A 19,340-nucleotide genomic window follows, 5' to 3' on the forward strand; every position below is an offset into this window, starting at 1 on the left:
TCCAGCCAACACTGTAGGACAGGGCAGCAACACTTGACACAGATGTGGCAGCTTATAAAAAGGACTGGGGAGTCTCTTCCCCCTTTTATTGATCATTTCTATTCTAGTGCAAACACTGTACATTTTACATCACAAAGCAAGGGATAATTTACAGGATACACTTCCCTCTGGAAATCCAGCCTCATCCATCATCCATCCCTGTCATGCACAAAATTCCCACTTTGAGGGAACCAGTCACCTGTTCCTTTCTTGAGAAAAGGGGAGCCTGAGAAAACAGAGTAGGCAAGAGGAAAATGCCTTAAGACACATTTTCTCCCATAGATGGTACCCAAAATTTAATGTTAACTGTGGTAACCATGGCAACTTCCCAGAGCTACAGCTGCAAATCTACTGAAACCCTGGAGAACTCCACTCTTTGAGGATAAGGCCCTTGATTGGCACATGCATTCACTTGGTTTAATAAAATACAGATTAAACGAACACAACTTGAAAATTTCACTTTGGCTTGATTGACAGAGCAATAAAGAAACAAACAGCAAAAAGCTGCCTCTTCATCCAGCTGGACTCTGGTTAGTAAATCCTTGGAAAAAAAAGCAATATTTGGTCACTAAAGGGGATGTAAAGCTCTTATCTGAACTGAAAACAGCTCAGATAAGGATGTGGTGGCATCCCTGACCAAGCAGCCTGAGCCAGCCCAAAGCGGAGGTGCAGAAGCTTCCAGAACCCTCCTGCAGGAGCAGCCCCATGCCAGACAACTCAGATGAAGTGAGGAGGCTGAACGAGGGCTTGCACAGGCATTTGTGAGCCCCTTGATGTGAGCATCACAGCATGGGAATGATCTCAGCCCATGGCTGGGGAATGGGGCACCAGGAGCTTCACTCCCCTTGATAACCTCAGGGAGTGGTGTCCCTGCACAGACAACAGCAGGAGCTGCTCAGGGTGGTTTTTCTACTGAAGAAAAGGCTGGGGGAAAGCCCCAGGTCTGTGAAACACTGGAGGAAAGAGCTGAAACTCCAGGGTGAGCACTCAGGCCAGCACAGGGAATTCATTCAAGTGGTGGGGTGTGGAGGAGGGCAGCAAGGCAAGGAGGATGGAGAGCAGTTCAGCCTCTGGGTGATGTTCCTCAGAGGCACTGGATCCTTTCTGACCACATTCTTCAATAATTTGGGTGTTTGTACAGGCACAGGAAGCAGGAGTGAGTTCCTAAGTGCAGCTTGAGATTTCCAACCTCACTTGGCTCCACGAGCTGGACCTGATGCCTTGGGTTTTAGATTTTATATTTTTCAGCATCTCTGCTGCTTAGAGTGTAACTCTGAAACTTCCTATTAGGTGTTAGTAAATTCTCTTCATAGGGTAGTTGGACCAAACAATTCCTTTCTAGCTGGAGAATCAAGGACAGTTGGTACCCAAAAAGCAGAAACAACAGTGAGGTAAAGAGGGCAAGTCAGGGGGGCTGAGACTCCATAGCCTGGGGCTGTGGTTGGATAATTAACCCAAATATATAAATAAAGCAAAACTTATACAAGTGTAAAACTCATGACCAGGATCTATCTTTGATTTCATTTGGGTGTAGCCCCAGCCAGGTTCTTGCACTGCTCAAGGTGGATCCTTTCAATAAATATCTATTTTATTCCTTTTGCTCTGACTATTCTCTGCTCCAGGCACTATGCAGGGTAGAAATATTTGGTTTACACACATTAGACTCTCCAGACTGCAGGTGGCCAAAAAAAGAGATCACACAGAACATGATGGATTCTCAAAGCACAGAACTCCCCCTGCCCCCCTTTCCCTGGTGTTCTGCTGTGGCTTTCAGCATTTTGTCCTGATTACAATTAGGTTTTTTTTCCTCTCAAAAATACCCACACAGGGAGGAAAAAAATATCTCCAGCAGCAATGCATACAATCAGGTACAACTTACTCCAGTTTGGACTCAGAGCTTTTTTCCTTGTGCTAGCTCAAATGTTTTGGCTGGATTTCCATTCATCCTCTGCCAGTTTAATTTTCACCTACACTTTAAAGAGAATTTATTCCTCATTTCCTGCAACATGCTGTTTTAGACTATCAAAGCCCACTGTCAGACATCTATACATGACCAGTGTGTCTGCAGCAAACACCAGGGTGGAGATCTAAGCTCTCATGACTGAGCTCCATTCTCCTTCCCTCATGCTCCAGCCTGGATCATGGACTAGCTCTGCTGCCTTCAGTGGGAATATTCCATGGCAAAGTCCATCTCAGCCTGGATACAAGTGCTATTTGCCATAAATCAACCCCCTCCTCCCCCCAGTGTGAGGGGCAGGCATCACCAGCAATGAGAAATCCTAATTTCCTCAGGATGCTTGTGTGGGAGAAATGCCTTTTGGGCTGCATCTCCTTTACTCTTCATGGAGATAAATAAATTAGGTCCTAATTAGGTCTCCAGAGCCCCAGCAGGCAGGGAAAATGGTTAAGGTTATAGGACAAGCCTTACTGAGCAGTGTTCTGGGATCTTTGGTGGGATTCCCTTGTGCTCAGAGAGACTTTCCCTGGGGATATCCCTGCATGTTCCCCAGAGCCACATGAGCCAGGCTGACTGCAGAGGAGATCCTTGCTGTGTTCTGTGAGGCTGCCCATGGGGAAAATCTGCAAAGGAGTGTGGCTCCCTGCAGCATCACTTTTTTGGGGTTTCTCCCAGAAGGACTGCCCAAAGCTGCAGGGAAGAGCTCTGACAGGGTGAGGGAGGCTGTGGCTGGAATTTCAATGCACCAGCTCCACCTGGATGCAGCACAAACATCCTGAAGGTTTTCAATGGGTTTTATTTTTGTTTAATAAAAAACACCAACCAAGCTTGCATGTATTATCTTATATATATAAATATATACAGTATATATAAAACAAATGCATCTGGACAACGCCCTTCCCTGTGGCACAAAGTGTAAGGCATAGAAAGGAGTGTCCTGACAGTCCTGTTCTTGGCACTACACAGAGATCCCCCTGCTACCCTCCCCCTGCTCACACACCCACGTTGGCTTTGCTCTCTTCTTTGGCTTTTCTGGGAATACTCAACAAAACAATGGAGCTCTGCAGAGCCCAGGGAGGTTTTCCAGGCAACTCAAGACAGCAGGGATCCATCTTGTTGCATCAATGGGCTTCTGGCAGAGTGATGGGAATGTGCTGCCTCTGTGGCACAAGGGACTGGAGGGATGAGGGTGGGGTGGGAATCATGGAAATCAAACAAACTCCTCTTCTAGGGTGAGCTGGGGCAGAGGGGAGATGAGCAAGCTTTGCATCTCAGCATGCTGGTGGTGGCACTTGTCCATGGGCTGAGAAGGGCAGGGGGATTCTCTCTGCAGCCCCAGCGAGGGTGAGACTGTCCTTTACTGAAGAAGCTCGTAGTATATTGAGCAGAAGCACTAAACCCGACGATAACAAGGAAAAATACAAAACGGTGGCATTATCCCAAAAGGAAGGAGGAACCTTATCACTCACAGGTTTGCTCCCCATGTTCAGTTCTGGATAAGGGTTGGCTTTTTTTTGCTTTTTTTTTTTTTTTTTCTTTTCTTTTTATGGCTTTTTTTTTTTCTCTTTCTCTTATTTTTTTCTTTCTTCCAGCACAGACAAGTTGCAAAGCAGGACGGGTGCTGTTGTGTTTTCTCCTTCTTCTCCCCAGCTGTTAATTGACTGTGGGCACCTGATTCCTCTGTAAACTATATTCCTTTGCCTTCAGTCTCAGGTTGGCAATACTGTTGGCCATGTTCATGCCCTGTGCTGGGCTGGCATTGGTACACGTGGCAGAGTAGGTGGCCATGGCACTGAGGGATGGAAAGAGAAACATCATGTCAGAAATCACCAGCAGAGCCTAAACCCTGTTTTTTTTTTCCATACCTGTGGGATGCACTCCTGGTGTCAGCAGGGAATTACCACTCCCCTTTATTTAACACCCCTTTATTAGACTTTATTTCTTTATTTCTGCTTTGCCATTCACTGACCCAGCACTAAAGCTGGTTGGAATCAACAGGAAAAAATTTCCACATCCTCTTTTCTAACCAAAAAAGGTTTGCAGTGAGGTCAGCCTGCCAGTGAGACCATTGTCCTTAAAAGTATTCCCACTGGAAGCAAAGTCTTTTTGATGAGACCAATTGCTGGTTTTACAGCCTGTGAAATCACGTCACTTCTGAAACACATGTTACATTAAAGAAACACCCTGGGAAAAACCCCTTTCAACAATTGTGATGTTTTCTGGTTTCAGCCTTTTGGAAGGAAAATTTCCACTTTTTATTTTTAATTTTTTTTTTTTTCTCCTCAAAACTTCAGCTGATTATAAAGAGCATGTCTTAAAGGCTGAAGGAAAAAACCCCAAACACAAATCACTTTTTCTCCCTTTAAACTCTGACTTTATTCATGAAAAACATCACTTCTGACAACAGAGGCTTAACAAAGATCTCCAACTCCTTTCTCATCCTACCAAAAAAATCTGCAAAGCTGCTTCCCAGACCATTAGAAAACTTGTTAAATCCATGTGTCCTGTGGGTTTCTGTGAAAAGCACCAAAAAACCCCAAAACCCAGCAGAGTATTTGACCTGCTGCTTTTCCTTTATCTGTCTTTTTTTTTTATTTTTAATTCCTCCAGCACTGCCCTTCACAGCTGGCAAAGTCTTAGCAACTCCAAATCTCCCTGCAGGGACACAGAGGGTACAGAGCCCCACAAGGTGTAAAGGTGGTGGCTACTTAAGCCCATCTGCTTCCACAGGGTGCATCTGTCCCTTGTTTTTGAGCTGGAAGAAATTTGGAGACCTCCAAGGGTACTCTAGGCTAGAGAAAATAGAAGTTTTCAGTCAGGGGTGTAAAGTGTCCATATCCAAAACAGGTTGTTGGGCTGGAACTCCTGGGAGCTCCCAGCCCCTCAGAGGTTTGGGGAAGATTATTTCACTTACTGATGCCAAGTGAAATCCCTGCTAAACCAAAAATCTCCAGAAGTGCTTTCTTTCATCAAGTTATTCCACCAGGAACAGTGCACAAGAAGGCTCAGAATAGCTTGAGGGTTGCTCCAGACACTCTCCAGGGTCTAATAAGGGTTGAAATCACCCTGTTGCCCCCTCCCTCCACCCCACTGAAGCAGAGAAAAAACTCCTTCCTCCACTCAGCTGTCTGCTTTCATGAAACACAGAGGAGCAAAACATGAAACACAGAGGCCTAAAATCCTTTTTTCAAATGAGGTTCTCAGTGGCCCATGGAGTCAAAGGTTGCTGGAGTGGGAAGTGCAGGCTGCCAGTCTTGTTTTCTTAGGAACCTATGCTAAAAAATGCCTAAGCAAAACATTTTTCAACTTCAAAAAAAAATAATAGTATCTACTTGGCTGTCTGTGTGACAGCAGAGATCTGCAAATAGCTTTGGCTGACCTGTGGCTGAATGTATTTGGAGAATAAACACAGAGATTGAAAACTTTCCCCAGATCTAAGAGTAAAAGCAGCCCTGGCCATGCAGCTCTCAGCCTCCCCCCAGGAGCTGCTAATTGTTAATCAGGGGCTGGTACAGCACTGCTGGGAAGATGGGGAGGGGGCAGAGGGCCATGCAAACACTCCACATGGCTGCAGGGTTCAGCATGATTTCACTAAGGGTCCAGCATTTGAATGACCCTACTGCAAAGCTTTGATGGGGCTGTGACAGCCCAGCCCTTCCAGATGGATGGGATTGCCAAGAGATGAGCAGCAGGATAAGGAAACCTGGGCAGCATGGAGTGTCTGAGGATCCTGAAAGTGTGTCCTGAGGGTCCTGAGTGTGCAGAGCAGCTGCTGTGCTCCTCTGCCAGGGCAGGGCAGGGGGAGGGGGGCACTCCAGCCTGCCTGGATGTGCCAGCTGCAAATGCCTTTGCTGAAACATCTTCAGACAACACAAGGGGAAGGTGTGGGGAGGCACAGCCTGGAGCTGAGGGGCTGAAGAGCCATCCCTGAGGCTGTCCCTTCTCCCCTACACTGCAAGGGACCTCAGACAGCCCTTCCCAGGCTGGCCTTGGGATTTACCTTCACAGGGACTTCTAGCAGTGGAAACAACATCTCAGGAGCAATGACCTCTCTTTAAAAGTGGGAGAGGCAGAAATAAGCCATGAGCATGCTGTAGGGATCTGGTGCTGGGACCAGTGCAGCCTCACTGGGGTGGGGAAGGAACTCACTTCCCTCCCCAGAATGCTGCACCAAGGAACACTGCACAGGGAGAAAGCCTTAACCCCAAAAAGAGGCATTTTGACAGAGAGCAGTCCTCAGAAAAAACCCCAAAGGATAAGGGCCCTTCCTAAGACAAAGCTGGTGGCCACCAAAAGCATCCTTTTCCATATCTGGAGTGGGTGGGTCTATGATTTGTTCTTCTGGAGATACAGGGTGGATATGAGGAAGATTCCTTTTTGAAGACCCTGTGGTGTTTGCAGCTCTTACTGGGAGCAAAAACAGGGTCAAGGTGACTGAGCAAGAGGAGTCCTGAGCATGGTGTGGCTCCTGGAAGGCACTAGGAAACTGGCAGTGACCAGACCAGAAGAACAGGAAGAAATCCAGCCAAAATCTTCATGGTCCTGACCAACAATGAAGCCACTGTGCTAAAAAACACTCAACCTTATTTTTAACTGCCTGTGAGCCAGCTGGCTCCCCACAGACCAACACATCCTGTGGATCTGGTGTCCACACCCAGCTCCTGCAGAGCCAGGAATGGCACAGAGAGGCTTGTGATGTGCAGGGACATCCCAGATCCTCTGAGACTGAGCTTGCCACATCCATGCTCCTTTCCTGCCATCCCTTAAGCAGCACTGAGCACAGGAGGAGGACACTGAACATCAGGCTGTCACCTGGCCCCTAGTGCAGGCAAACCACAGAGCAGCATTCACACACACACTTGTGCTCAGGCAGCAGAGAGAAACTCACAGCTCAGTGCTGAGCACTGCTCCACATGGATGAAGTGAGTTCCCAGCCCCTCCTGGCATCCCAAAGCTCAGGACAGCCACAGAACTCCCTCTTCTGGCCACTCTAAGGGGTGAGCCTCCCCAAGTGCTCCAACCTCCCCTCCCCTGCATCTCTGCCCCGTGGAAAGGATTCCTCCTTTCTATAAGCTAGATGCACTAGGGAAAACTTTCTGTTTCCATGTATTTCCACCTGAACCTCTTTTGAAATTTCCTGAACTGCAGAGAGAGACCCCCAGGAAATGAGCTGCCAACAACAATGCTGAGCTGGGGCCACGCTGCAAAACTGGCAATGAGATGGGGTGGGAGCAGGTGGGGAAAACCAGTGGGATGGTCAGGCTGTATCCTCCAGCTGTCCCATGTAGATACATCAGGGCTGTCTGAGGGACACTTTTGGGATGGTCCATCCTAAAGGCTGGTATTTGCACCACTTAATTGTCTGCATTTTCTTATGTCTTTACTCAGCCAGGATTAAAAAATGAAGGAGATGAATTTCTCATGCTTGGTCTTGGTTGTTGAATAAATCTTATCTAAAGTACAGAGAATTCTGCAACACTTCTAGCTACCAGCTAAAAGTGAGCAAAGTGGAGGTGAATTCAGCTAGTTACAAGGTCTTTTAAAGCTGAACAGTCCCATAAAGAACTAACACCTACATTATTTATACTTTTGACTCAATAACCAAATCCCTGTGACTTGCAGCACTAACTAACCAACCAGAAACTTCTACCTGAAATCATGAAGAAGGAAGAAGACAGAAAATAAACACCAAAAATCCTTCATCTTGTCCCATACCTATTACTACATTACAAAAACCTCAATTTAAAAATGTGAAATCACACTATTCTATTCTATTCTATTCTATTCTATTCTATTCTATTCTATTCTATTCTATTCTATTCTATTCTATTCTATTCTATTCTATTCTATTCTATTCTATTCTATTCTATTCTATTTCATTTCTATTCCATTCCATTTCTATTCCATTCCATTTCTATTCCATTCCATTCCATGATTCTAACTCCATCACTCAAATTTGGAAGCTTTCTCTAAGGCCTCAAGTCAAAAGCAGTGCTCTCTTGGGGCTCAGTGTCAGAATGCCCAGAAAGCTCAGAAATCCCAGTTTTCTGGATTCCAGCAGTCCATGGGGTCAGTCACTCACTCACCTGTAGGGCGAGGCAGTCCCCCAGGACAGATAGTCAGTGGGTCTCGGGGCAGGGCGAGGTACTATGGGCTGCTCCACAGCTGTCACATCCCCTGAGTAGGATTTGAGCAGAGAGGCATTCTTGCTGGCCAGCATGGCCCTCTCGTTCCGGCGGAACTTGGCTCTCCGGTTCTGGAACCACACCTGGAGAGGGGGTGCAGAGCACATTTATTTATAGTATTAAATTAATGTAATATTTATTTATTTAATAGCATTTATTTATGTGTTGGGTGGCAACACAGGATGTGGCCAGCAATGTGTGTTCTGTCCCCATCTGCTGAGCCAGTTGGGGCAGTGACCCTGATCTCCTGGCACATATTATCTGCTAATGGGCCAGCTTTAAACCAGCTGGGGCAATCATCTTTATCTTTCCACAGCCCATCCTCCCTCCAGGCAGATATCATCTGCTGCTGGCCCATTCAGTCCCACTGCATGACTGATAAAATTCCATCATCCCACTGGGAGATGCTCCAGCCAGGGGGAGCAGCCAAGCCTTTCCTACCCAGAGAAAAAATGAGATTTTGGACACCAGGGGACCTTCTTAACACTGGATTCCAGAGGAAAGCCAGACCTTTCCACATCATCCCTGCACCTTCAGAGGAAACTGCACCTTCTCCAGGAGCACTGCTCCAGCTGAACCACATCTGCCACTGCAGGAGGATGCAGCCACCATTGAATGGGACTGCTGCCAGCACCCTGACTGACTGACGGGTGTCAGCTTGGATTCTGACTCTGGCAGGGTTTGGGATTGTTCTTTGTAATACTGCATTTCTATTTTAATTTTCCTAGTCAAGAACTGTTATTCTTAATTCCCATATCTTTGCCTGAGAACCTCTTGATTTCAAAATTATAGTATTTTTGAGGGAGGGGTTTTACATTCTCCATTTCAAAGAGAAGCTCCTGCCTCTATTATTAGACCCCTGTCCTTCAAACCAGGACAATTTAATATTATTAAAAGCACAAGTGTTTTGATATATAGTACAGCTTGTCATCACTTTTAACTGCTTTTGGTGCAGCATAATTCATCACCTTTTGTGGCCCCTGTCTTGCTTGTATTTTCAGAGCATCATTTAGTTTAGTGGACAGTGTGGTAAATATATATTATAGTTTTGGCCTTGGTAAAATATTAAAATATGTGTTGTGCTTTGTGATTTCAACTTTTGCAGAAGTAACTGGAGTTGTCAAATAACAACTAATGTTTTTATTTTTGTAACTAACTGACAATAAGAACAACTCACAGACATAGTTGTGAAACAGCTCATGTTGGTTCAAGTATTTGTGGAAATGGCCAATGTTGTCTATATGACCTGATAAAATTTAAAGGATGTGATCAATAACTGTCAGCTGCTGAAACCACTCGTGAGGAAGTGACACACAACCCTCAAAGAAAGGAAAATTCACAGTTTCTGCATGAGTCAGGAATCGAACCCAGCTAAAGAATTCCCAGAACAAGAAAACAAATTCAAAGGAATGTTTGGATATGCATAATGTTTATGAATATGTATTTGACCAACTCGATGGAAAAGTATATAAGAGTTGTTATGGCTAACTGTGTGCGTCTGGCTCTGTTTATTGCCCCTTTTATCTTTCCATTAAATCTTCAAAAATTCTGTACGGTGCAGCACGAGCTTGGTGACCCTCGTGTGCCACACACACCTCAAGGATTTCTTGCTGCCTTGCTGATGATCCCCAGGTGAGGTGTGAGCTGTGGCATTACCTGAACTCTGGCTTCAGTCAGGTTGACCCTGCGTGCGAGGTCCTCCCGTACGAAGGCGTCGGGGTAGTGTGTCCTCTCAAAGACCCTCTCTAGTGCCTGCAGCTGGCTGCTGTTGAAGGTAGTCCTGTTCCTCCTCTGCTTTCTCTTCTTCTTCTCTTCTGAGTTCAGCTGATCATCTAGGAGACACAGGTGGGGATGGGGAAAGTGAGGAAGGCACAAACTCGCAGCCATGGGGTGAACGACCTCAGTGGCTTCAGGAGGGGGAGGGCTGAGGAAAGGGCTGGCACAACTTCAGCCCCACACATTGACCAGGCTGTGCTAGTCCCCACATGGAGAGGAGGAGGTGGGAAGTGCACCAATCCCAAGTGTTTATTCTTCAATTCCACTGCCTAAGACTTGTACCAGATCTCTCAAGCTACCCCAGGTCCCAGCTTCCTTATCTCTAAAAAGCAGCAAAAAAGCATCTCCCCATTCCTGACAACCCCAGAAATCTCCTCTGATGACAAAGAATCACAAAACCCCATTCTCTTGGCTTTAGATTTCCAAGGATTGCTCTTCGTGGGACGTAGTACATCTCTCTGGGGTAAGAGCACATTGGATACTGCTAGTGAGGAGCAGTTGTGCCCTCTGCAGCATCCTCCTTGCCTTGCCAAGCCCAGCAAGGTGTTGAACAACCATCCATAAAAGCAACTAATTTTTTAACCAGGTTTGCATTTACTCAGAAATTAATCAGTACATCTGGATCACACCAGTAAGTGTGGGGTGCCACCAAAAATTCCACATTACCCTGAGCCAATATTCATCACAGCATTAAAGTGTGTTGATCCCTGAATCCATAAAAATGCACAAGCTAGTGAATCACATTCCAGGTTCATCACTGCACACCTTGGCCCAGGTGACAGTGTCACCACTGAGAGTCCCACTTTTGCCACATACAAATATGACAGACCCCTTCTTGTCCTCCTCTTCTCCAGGGGGTGTGTAAGGTACAGGGAGGGGCTGATAAGGAAATTAAAGTCTGCAGTTGTCCTCACCACCTGTTTGTGCTGCTTTTCCCAGCCCATCTGGTACCAGTTACTGCACCTGAACACCTTTGGAGCAAGGCCCATCCATTTGGGAACAAAAGGACATTCCTCTTAAATTAAAGCAGGGTTTTCAGATTCCTTGAGGTTTACAGTGCCTCCATCCCTAAGCCTCTTCCAACAGCCTGATGATCCCCAGAAGGCTCCTTTCCAAGCCTGGGGATTCCTGGGTGCAAAAACACACCCTTGGATTTCTGTATCCCAGAGGAACCATTTGGAAACCAGTATCTAACAGGAACACTGAGCTGGAAAGCTGAGCTGGGGAGGGACTGGCAGAGGCAGGAATGTGCAAGAAAAACAAAGGAATTAAAGCAGGGCTACAGGTGAATCAGGTGGTGGGAAGCAAAGCAGTGGGATGAGATTTAATTCCTGTTGTGTGAAATGCCCTGGTTTAACGCCACCACAGGGTCCATCCCCTACAAAGAAGGAGAAAAACCCTGCATGCCCCTCTCTTGACTCATTACCAAACCCTTCCCAGAAGGGGTCAGCCATTTCCCCCTGACTCTGCTGGCCAGTTTTGACATAGCTGTGCATCACACCACACAGCAAAGGAGCCTCGGGGCACAAACGTCCCTCCGGATGCCACAAACACTGCAAGACCAGCTGCTGCAGAGGCCAAAGACAACACAAAGGGGCTCCTCTGGAGTTACCCATTTCATGCTGAGTATATGAACAAGTCAATAAAAGCCTTTGGGACACCTTCAGAATCCCTTCCAGGCTGTGAAGGATCAGGTTTAGCCCAGCAGACAACACCCAGCTGAAGGGAACACGAGCCCAAAGCCGTCTGGCTGTTTCTCCATCCTGCGTGACAGCTACACATGAGGAAGGGTGAGCACATCCCCCTGGGGAGCAAGAAGAAGGGGCCAAAGTCTGTGAAATGCTGGAGAACAAGAGTTCCCCCTGCCAAGCACGTTAACACAATTTGCCTGGTTTCCTCCCGGCGTAAAGCGAGACGCCGGCGGTGATTCACGGCTCACCTCGTAATTACTGTGCCCAAAAATAGGAAAGTGTCCGTGCTGGGTGCCAGGTCCCCCCCAGCCTGGGCTGGCACACAGCAGGGATGAGTCACCTCCTTTTTCCAGGACAGAGTTGCATGGGGGTGACAGCAAAGCACAACCTGTGGAATTTTGGGATCTCCCATCGCTGCGCCTTTGGAACGGCCCAAAACCCAAATATCCACAGGAACGACTTAGGTAGCAGGGGAAAAAAAAAAATAATAACAGGATGTTAATCCAGAGCAGCACGGGGTTGGTTGATCCTTGTGTTTGCCACAGGTTGGTTGCAAAGTGCTCAATGAGGGACTGCAGACACCTGAAGCCCAGCCTGCTGCAAATGTCACCTTGCTCACAGCGCTGCCCAGCTGCCTCCAGCCTGTCAGCAGGGTATTTCTGCTTCTCTGTCATCATCTCTGTATCAGGAAACAACACTGAGCACTGAAAAATGGAGCTCCTGAACAGTGCTGACAGCACTAGGGACTGGAGTCAGCAGAAAGGCAGAGAGGAAAACAGCTCTAAAGCTTTTTGGGTAGGTCAGAAGTCTTTTGTCAATGTTCTTTTAATCAGAAAAAAATTTCATTCCATGCAGCTTTCTCAAAAGCTGAGCAGCTTGCAAATGTGCCTCGCAGAGAGACCAAAACGTGCACTCTCCTCTCGGGAACCCAAAGCTGGAAAATCTGGGAATTTCAATGCCAAATCCCAACCTTCCACGCTGGGCTGAGGACTGTGTTTCCTGCTTCCATTTGTGTTTTCCTGTGTTTTTTCTACATTCCCCCATAAGATGCAAGTCCTGGTGTCACACACAAGTGCACCAAAGCATTTTCAAGTGCTCCTAAATGATTCAGCATGAAACATCCTATTCTTTTTTCTTCCTGCAGCGAGGCAGATCTACACTTGTAGACACTCCAATCTATTCTCCTCACTGCACAGTGCCTTCAAATATCACTGGGGCACCACCAGACAGCTCGTCTTGTGATGCCACATTGAAAATAAAATGCATTAAAAAAAAAAAAAAATCAGAATTGAGAACTAAATGCCTATGCAGGAGTTTCAAGGTTGGTATTTTTTTCATCAATGCTTACAACCGCAACATATTTTAGATTTCCAGTTTGCAGGCATGCTTGTGCATACTTGCATTCATTCCAGGTCAGAACAAAAGCTAATTTCCAGATGGGATTTACATTGTGTGGGCAGCTTGGAAAAGTTTTGACTAGTTCTATTAAGTCCAGAACCAGTTATTACAGTTCATTAATTGGATCCGAAACGAAAGTAAACAATTGGATTTAATTAAGGGAGGGACAGAGACACTTAACCACAGTAAAATGCACGGTAGGGCAGGGAAGATTTGTCACATCAGTTATAGAAAGTGTAAACTGAGAAAGGATTCCAGGAAGAAAATATGGAATTGCACTCTAATCACAGTCCTCAAAAAAGAAGTAATGTTTGAGCACAGATTTAAGAACAAGCAAGACAAATGATCTCACAGTAAAAAAAAAAAATAGTAAACTATAGATTATAAAGGAAAAAACTCAAAACTCTTAAAATACAAAAAAATACTGCAAGTCAGAAAGTTTAATTCAGATTGGTGGAGAAAGAAAGGAAAAGGGAGAATAGAAGTGAAAGGAGCAGGGCTTTTTATTTGGTTTAAACTTAAATTTCATTAAGGTTGACTAGAAATATTCTGGGTGCTCCCCAGCTCTGGGCAGACTCTTCTCCCCAACATAAGCCCATCACACACTCCCAGCCCAGTTTCACTCACACTCTGCTTTGCTTTGATTCATCACATCCCTTCAAACATTTCAACACTTTGGGTGCAGGGCAGCTTTGTCAACTGGCATCATAAAATATCCAAAACACAGACCCAAAATGTTTAATCAAAGCAAAGGCTGCAAGCAGAGGAGCAGGGGAACATAAATGGGTAAGATTTCATGCTCAGAGCTGCCTGAAGTATCTTTCTAAAAACTCCCAGGAGAGAAGGAACTCCAGCTCATGCATTTTTCTGTGCACGGGGAAAGGATTTTCAAATGGAAACGAGGTTTAACTTCAGGGCACACCAAGGCTACACAGAGGAGGGGTAAGCACCCCACAGCAGAAATGCAGGCAACATGGAATGAAGATAACACTTAAAAGGAAAATGAGTATGTTAGGGTAGGAGATGCCTACTAAGTCATGTATTTCAATGTAGCAGTGATACAGAGCCCAGCTGTACACAGTGATAACAGCAGGCTTTTATTTGTGAGTACAGGTCAGACTATAGAGATCCTGAACTACCATCTTCCTCTCATTACACAACACCATCTGAGCTTTTTTTCCCAACCTCTGCAGTTTATTTGTATTTTTCCTGCACTATCCTAATGTTTAAATTATTTCAATTGCACTGAAAACCCAAGTATCCAGAGTTCCAGTCTTGTTAAGAGCACTGGGAACGCAGAAATAAAATAAAGTAACAAAGAAACAGACGGTCCATTTCCTTCAAGAGTCATCTCTTGTGATTATCTCACAGCCAGGCTCAAGTTTTGAACATAAATAAGAAGTTGTTCTGTGCATGAGCAGGAAGCTTCAGAAAGGAGACACTGAGTTTTTCAGACCAAACCTGAGTTTTAATTCCAAACAGAAAAACGTGCACATTTTCAGCCTTACCCGTGGGGCTACAGCAGCTCCTCTCCCAAGTGCCTGCAATGTGGAACCCATCAGGGAGATTTTTAGCTGCCTGCACACAAACAATTACAGATCATTACAGAGCTGTGTATGGCGTGGAGAGCAGGGACAGCCCTGCCCTGCTCTCCTGCTGCACTTGGCTCTGCCTGCCAGGACCTGCCGAGGTCCTGTACAGCCACAGCCTCCCCAGCACTGAGGATGAACCCCTCACTGTCCTCCCACCTGCACCAGAGGAGACATTCCCAGGTGGCATCCCAGGCACAACACTCTTTCCACCTGGAAGAAGGTTTTGGGGTTATTCCCTTCCAGGTGGAGAGTCTACAGACACCTCCAAGCTCCTGGGAATATTTTCCAGCAGGCAGTTTTTACCCAAACTCACCAGGCACTGGGGATATGAGTGCAGAGGCTCTCCCTGTGCTCTGCTCTGCTCTTTTGTGGGTCTGCAGGGTTTAGGCCCCATAAAAATCCCCACCTGCTCTGCTCCTGACCCACAGACACAAGAAGAGCCCTAAGAACTCCATTTCAGGGTGGTTTCAGCTCTGGTGCTCTGCCTCTCATCTGGTGGCAACCTGCAAAGCACATGGGCAGTTACAGCAGCTAAGATGTGAGCCCTCCCTAACCATGTCAATGCTCCCACTTGCCGGAACTGACAGAAGAAATTATATTTGGTGGGAGAAAAAAAAAAAAATAAAGAGTAATCATGATCCCATGGAAATCCAGAGAGTCTCCCTGGAAAGACTTAATGCTAAGTGTTAATTATAGGGAGAACAACATTGGCGGGGGCAGAAGTTTACATCCTCCTCCAGGAATTGGTACAAAGCCATGGCAAGTCCCTCTACATCCCACAGACCAGTCTGAGCTCTGCTGCAACAGTTGTGCTTTTTTATTCACTAGGGTTTTCCTTCTGGGCATCCTACAGCTCATAAGGCACATGGCTCAGCCCTGCTCTTCTAACAAGCCTTTCCGACAGGTCTTGGGGTCAGAGTGTTCCCATAATACAATAAGCACTGTATGGATCTCATAAGCTCCAAGGCACAGTATGTGATGTGTTTGGAATTCCTTCTATGCTTTTATACTTTGTTTTACATATTGTAATTTTTATATGCATTACCGCATTGATCCTTGGAAAATTAATTTAAGAAAAAAAAAACCCCAACAAAAACAACGAAATAAAAACCCCAACACACATAATCAAAAGCAAACACATGCATTTAAAAGCCTGCCAGAGGCAAATCACGTTCTGTGAGACTGCACTTTGTAACTGACAGAGCCCAAACCACCAGGCAGAGATCCAGCACTGGGGATTTATCTACCAGGCTGGAGAGGGAATGGGATCCAAGGGGGCTGAGTCCCCCCATGTCCCTCTTTAGATCAGCCCCATGCCCCAGAGACACTGACCCCTGGCAGAGGAGCAGAAATGCACTCACAGAGCTGTGCCAGCCAACCCCCAAAAGTGTCACCACCACACCCCAAAGTGTCACAGCCTGAATGCCCCAGCTCAGCCCTGAGCTGCCACGGGGCCAGAGTGACCTCCAGACCTTCCTGAGAGCCACCCAGCCCCTCCCTCACTGCTGGTTTCACATCTGGATGGGTGCTTGGCACTATAGGAACACGTGGGAACTCAGGGGGTGACTTCCAACACCTCTTCCCATCAGTTTCCCCCCCTGCCATGTGTCCTCATGTTCCATCTTAGCAATGGCATTGATTCAGCACAGATCAAAGCCCCCAACCTCCACCCTGCTCCATCAGCATCTTCTCACTCCCAAAGACACCTCTCCACCTCCTTGATCCCCTCCCTGCCCCAGTTCATTCCAGAAAAAAAAACCCCAAACCATAATAAAAACTTCTCCTCTCCTGTCCAGCACCCTTTCCCTTCCCTTGAAAAGCCAAGCTGTGGGACTGTGCCCCCTTTCATGCAGACTCCAAACCTGCACACCAGCTCCTTCAGAGCCACCACTGCTCTTAACCTGACCTTGCAATTAACACTTCCCATGTAGAAGTGTCAGGAAGGCCAATATCCACCTGGATAAACCCCACAAGCTGCCTCAAAGACAGTGGCAGCAGGCACTGCTGCTACAGGACAGGTTACTAATTTATTTTCCATACTCATATCCCCTTGGAGTGAGCTCCATGGGGTTACAGGTTAAGCAAAAGGCACATGGAATTATTTTCACCTACTCCCCTGTTGGATTTTCCTACTGTCCCCTTCTCTTTATGTACAGAGGTGACCCCCCAGAACTACAGCTTATCATGAATTATGAACAGTCATGAAGTGGAAGATCTGGCACTGCACACCCACCTGGACTCTGCTTTTAATAAATTTATTCTTGCATTTAGAATAAGTGGCAAAAACTCTTCATGAACTTCAGCTAGAAAAGCTTTCATATATAAGGAAAACCAGGTACATTTGCAACAAGCTGACTAGTACAAAAATAAAAAGGAGGGTGGGAGAAGGAAAAAGAAAGGGTTTTTGTCAAGACAGAAAAGAACTGCTTTGGGGGGGAATTTTTTTCCAGTCCATATATCCATTGCAGATGAACTGCTTGGCATTTCAGCTGGCTCATTACTGTCTGAAACATTCCCCAGCAAGCTCCTCTCATGAGGAAAGACTGACTCAAGCTGAATGGCTCCATGAATGTCTCTGCTCCTCCAGCTCCCCACTGAGCTGCTGAGCAGTGCCATTACCCAACAGCCACCCCTGGATCTGGAAATTCACTTGGGATGGGTTTTTTTGGTACTGGGACCTGCACAAACAGAGTGAACAGTGGGATGCACCCACCAGCTGGCTCCTTCCATCTGTGTATTCCTGGAATATCCAGGACTGCAGGCATGGAATGGCCACAGCAGGACTAAAGGGAGGCACAAACAGCAGTGAGAACACGAGAATGAGCTCTGCAAAGGCTGTGCTCCCCTCTCATTAGCATCCAGTAACTAATGAATTCCAAGGAAATTGGACCACCAGCACCTCTTCCCAAGCAAACTGGACTGGAGCTGCTGCAAAGCTTCACTTAGAAACCCTTTTTTTTTTACTGCTAATGGATTTTATGGGTCCCTCTTGTTCACAACTGGAAAAATGACGGTGTTCAAGGTCCAGAAATAACATAACTTGAGCCTGGCTCTCAGCATCCAGCCCACCTGCCTTTTGCCAGTGAGCATCCCCATCAGGAGCACTTTGCTTGGGTGGGGGATAAAGGACCTTGACAGCTGCTGCAGGAGGCAAAGGGATCAGAGCATTTCCAAACAACCCTCTCCTTCCCAAGCCCGCAGTGAAAACCTGCTCTTCTAAGGACAAGGCTGCTGGTGTCTGGGAGATTTTTGCTGGACACAGGGACATCCAGAAAAACAGGAAAGCAGCTGGGATGGCCCATGGGCTCCAGGATGCTCTACACCCCAGCTCTGCAAAGGGAAACCAGGCTCACACCCACCTCCATCCTTTGCCTCTTCTGGAGGGGGAATGCATTTCACATTAGCCAACAAATTGCTACATCTTATGTTTCTTAGCCTGCTGGAATGATGAATATTTTGGAATGTATTTTGAATGGTTCCTTGCCAGGGCCGAACAATCATCTACAAATCTGAAATCAAAAGGCTGAAGAATGGAAAGTCCTGTTTTTCCAGAGTTCACTGGAGTTTGAGAAGCACAACTCCCAGCAAAGGAGGTGAAATGATGATTATGAGAGTTCCTGTGAATTGAGGCACACAAGGGATATGCTGAAAAGGACAATCCTTAATATGAAGTAATAATTTTTGCCCCCAGGTGATGAGTATGTTATAGGATATCTGTTTATTCCTGCCCTTAATCTGCCTGAAATGTCAGAGACTCCAACCTGGAGGATTGGACAATTTAGGAGACCTGTGCAGAAACATGGGATATAACAAAACACTGCTTTAGGTGCAGGGTTAGCAGACAGCTGCTGCTCTTCTACCAAAATTTAACCCAATTTAAGCCTTTTAAAGGGCTCTAGCTAATGCATCACACCCACTGCCAGACCAGCCACATCCTCACTTAACACAGGAGTGTCTCAAGAGCAGCAAAAAGTTGGATGGCTCACCCAAATCAGCTCCCATGGATCATCAGCCACCAGGCTGAGCCAGCTCAGCACAAACCCCTGGATGGAAAGTCTCCGTGGATAAAGGAGACCAGAAGTGGTCTGGTCTCACTGGAGCAGCTCCAAGAAATAAGATTTCTCTCCCCCATAGAGATGGGCTGTCTAGACACATTGGCAAGGCTGTGCTGCCGAATTTGCAGTGCTGCATCCTTCTCATATCCAGCCTGTCAAATACAGCAAATTCCTGTCCCCCAGCCTGTTAGCATGGGCATTTTTTCAAACTTCCTAGTGTTACTCATGTCCAGAAATGCCATTATGTTCAATGAGAAGTTTTTAAACAGATTTCTCCACAAACGCAGGAAAACGTCTTATGATTTTCTTTATCAACCCTCTGGCAAAATAACTTATTATTTAATTAATTTTTTTTTTGCTAGCAATTACAGTAAAAATAAAGTAAATCGAGTACAAAGTATTTTTAAGCCAAGAAACACTGATATGTGAATATGAATTGCAATGGAAATGTAGGAAAAAAATGTTCTCCGAATAATAAAAATACTACTCAGCAAAACTTTTGGAAGTTAGGTGATGTTTTTACTGGAAAAACAATGTTTGGGAATATTTAGAGAGAGCATAGCCTCAGGGCCACATTCAACACCATATGGAAGAGCAGATTTAAACCCATCCACACCAAAGCAAAATTACCTTCCAGCAGATTGAGG

General features: G+C 46.2%; 2 protein-coding genes across 2 annotated transcripts in view; both read right to left on the reverse strand.

Annotated features, from left to right (window-relative positions):
• Positions 1 to 1,891: 1,891 nt before the first annotated feature.
• Positions 1,892 to 19,340, reverse strand: part of PRRX1 (paired related homeobox 1) — a 37,233-nt gene continuing 19,784 nt past the window's right edge. The window contains exons 2-4 of the mRNA XM_079313638.1: positions 9,838 to 10,013; positions 8,083 to 8,264; positions 1,892 to 3,788 (exon numbers count right to left, since the gene is read on the reverse strand). Of these exons, the coding sequence (XP_079169764.1) occupies positions 3,650 to 3,788; positions 8,083 to 8,264; positions 9,838 to 10,013 (497 nt within the window). The 3' untranslated portion in view covers positions 1,892 to 3,649. The remainder of the gene's footprint in view (positions 3,789 to 8,082; positions 8,265 to 9,837; positions 10,014 to 19,340) is intronic.
• Positions 8,696 to 19,340, reverse strand: part of NTMT2 (N-terminal Xaa-Pro-Lys N-methyltransferase 2) — a 146,595-nt gene continuing 135,950 nt past the window's right edge. Inside the window, exon 5 of the mRNA XM_079313637.1 lies at positions 8,696 to 9,040. The gene's annotated coding sequence lies outside the window, so the exon portion shown is untranslated. The remainder of the gene's footprint in view (positions 9,041 to 19,340) is intronic.

The sequence above is a fragment of the Erithacus rubecula genome, assembly GCF_903797595.1.
Source record: "Erithacus rubecula genome assembly, chromosome: 10".
Classification (NCBI taxonomy): domain Eukaryota; kingdom Metazoa; phylum Chordata; class Aves; order Passeriformes; family Muscicapidae; genus Erithacus; species Erithacus rubecula.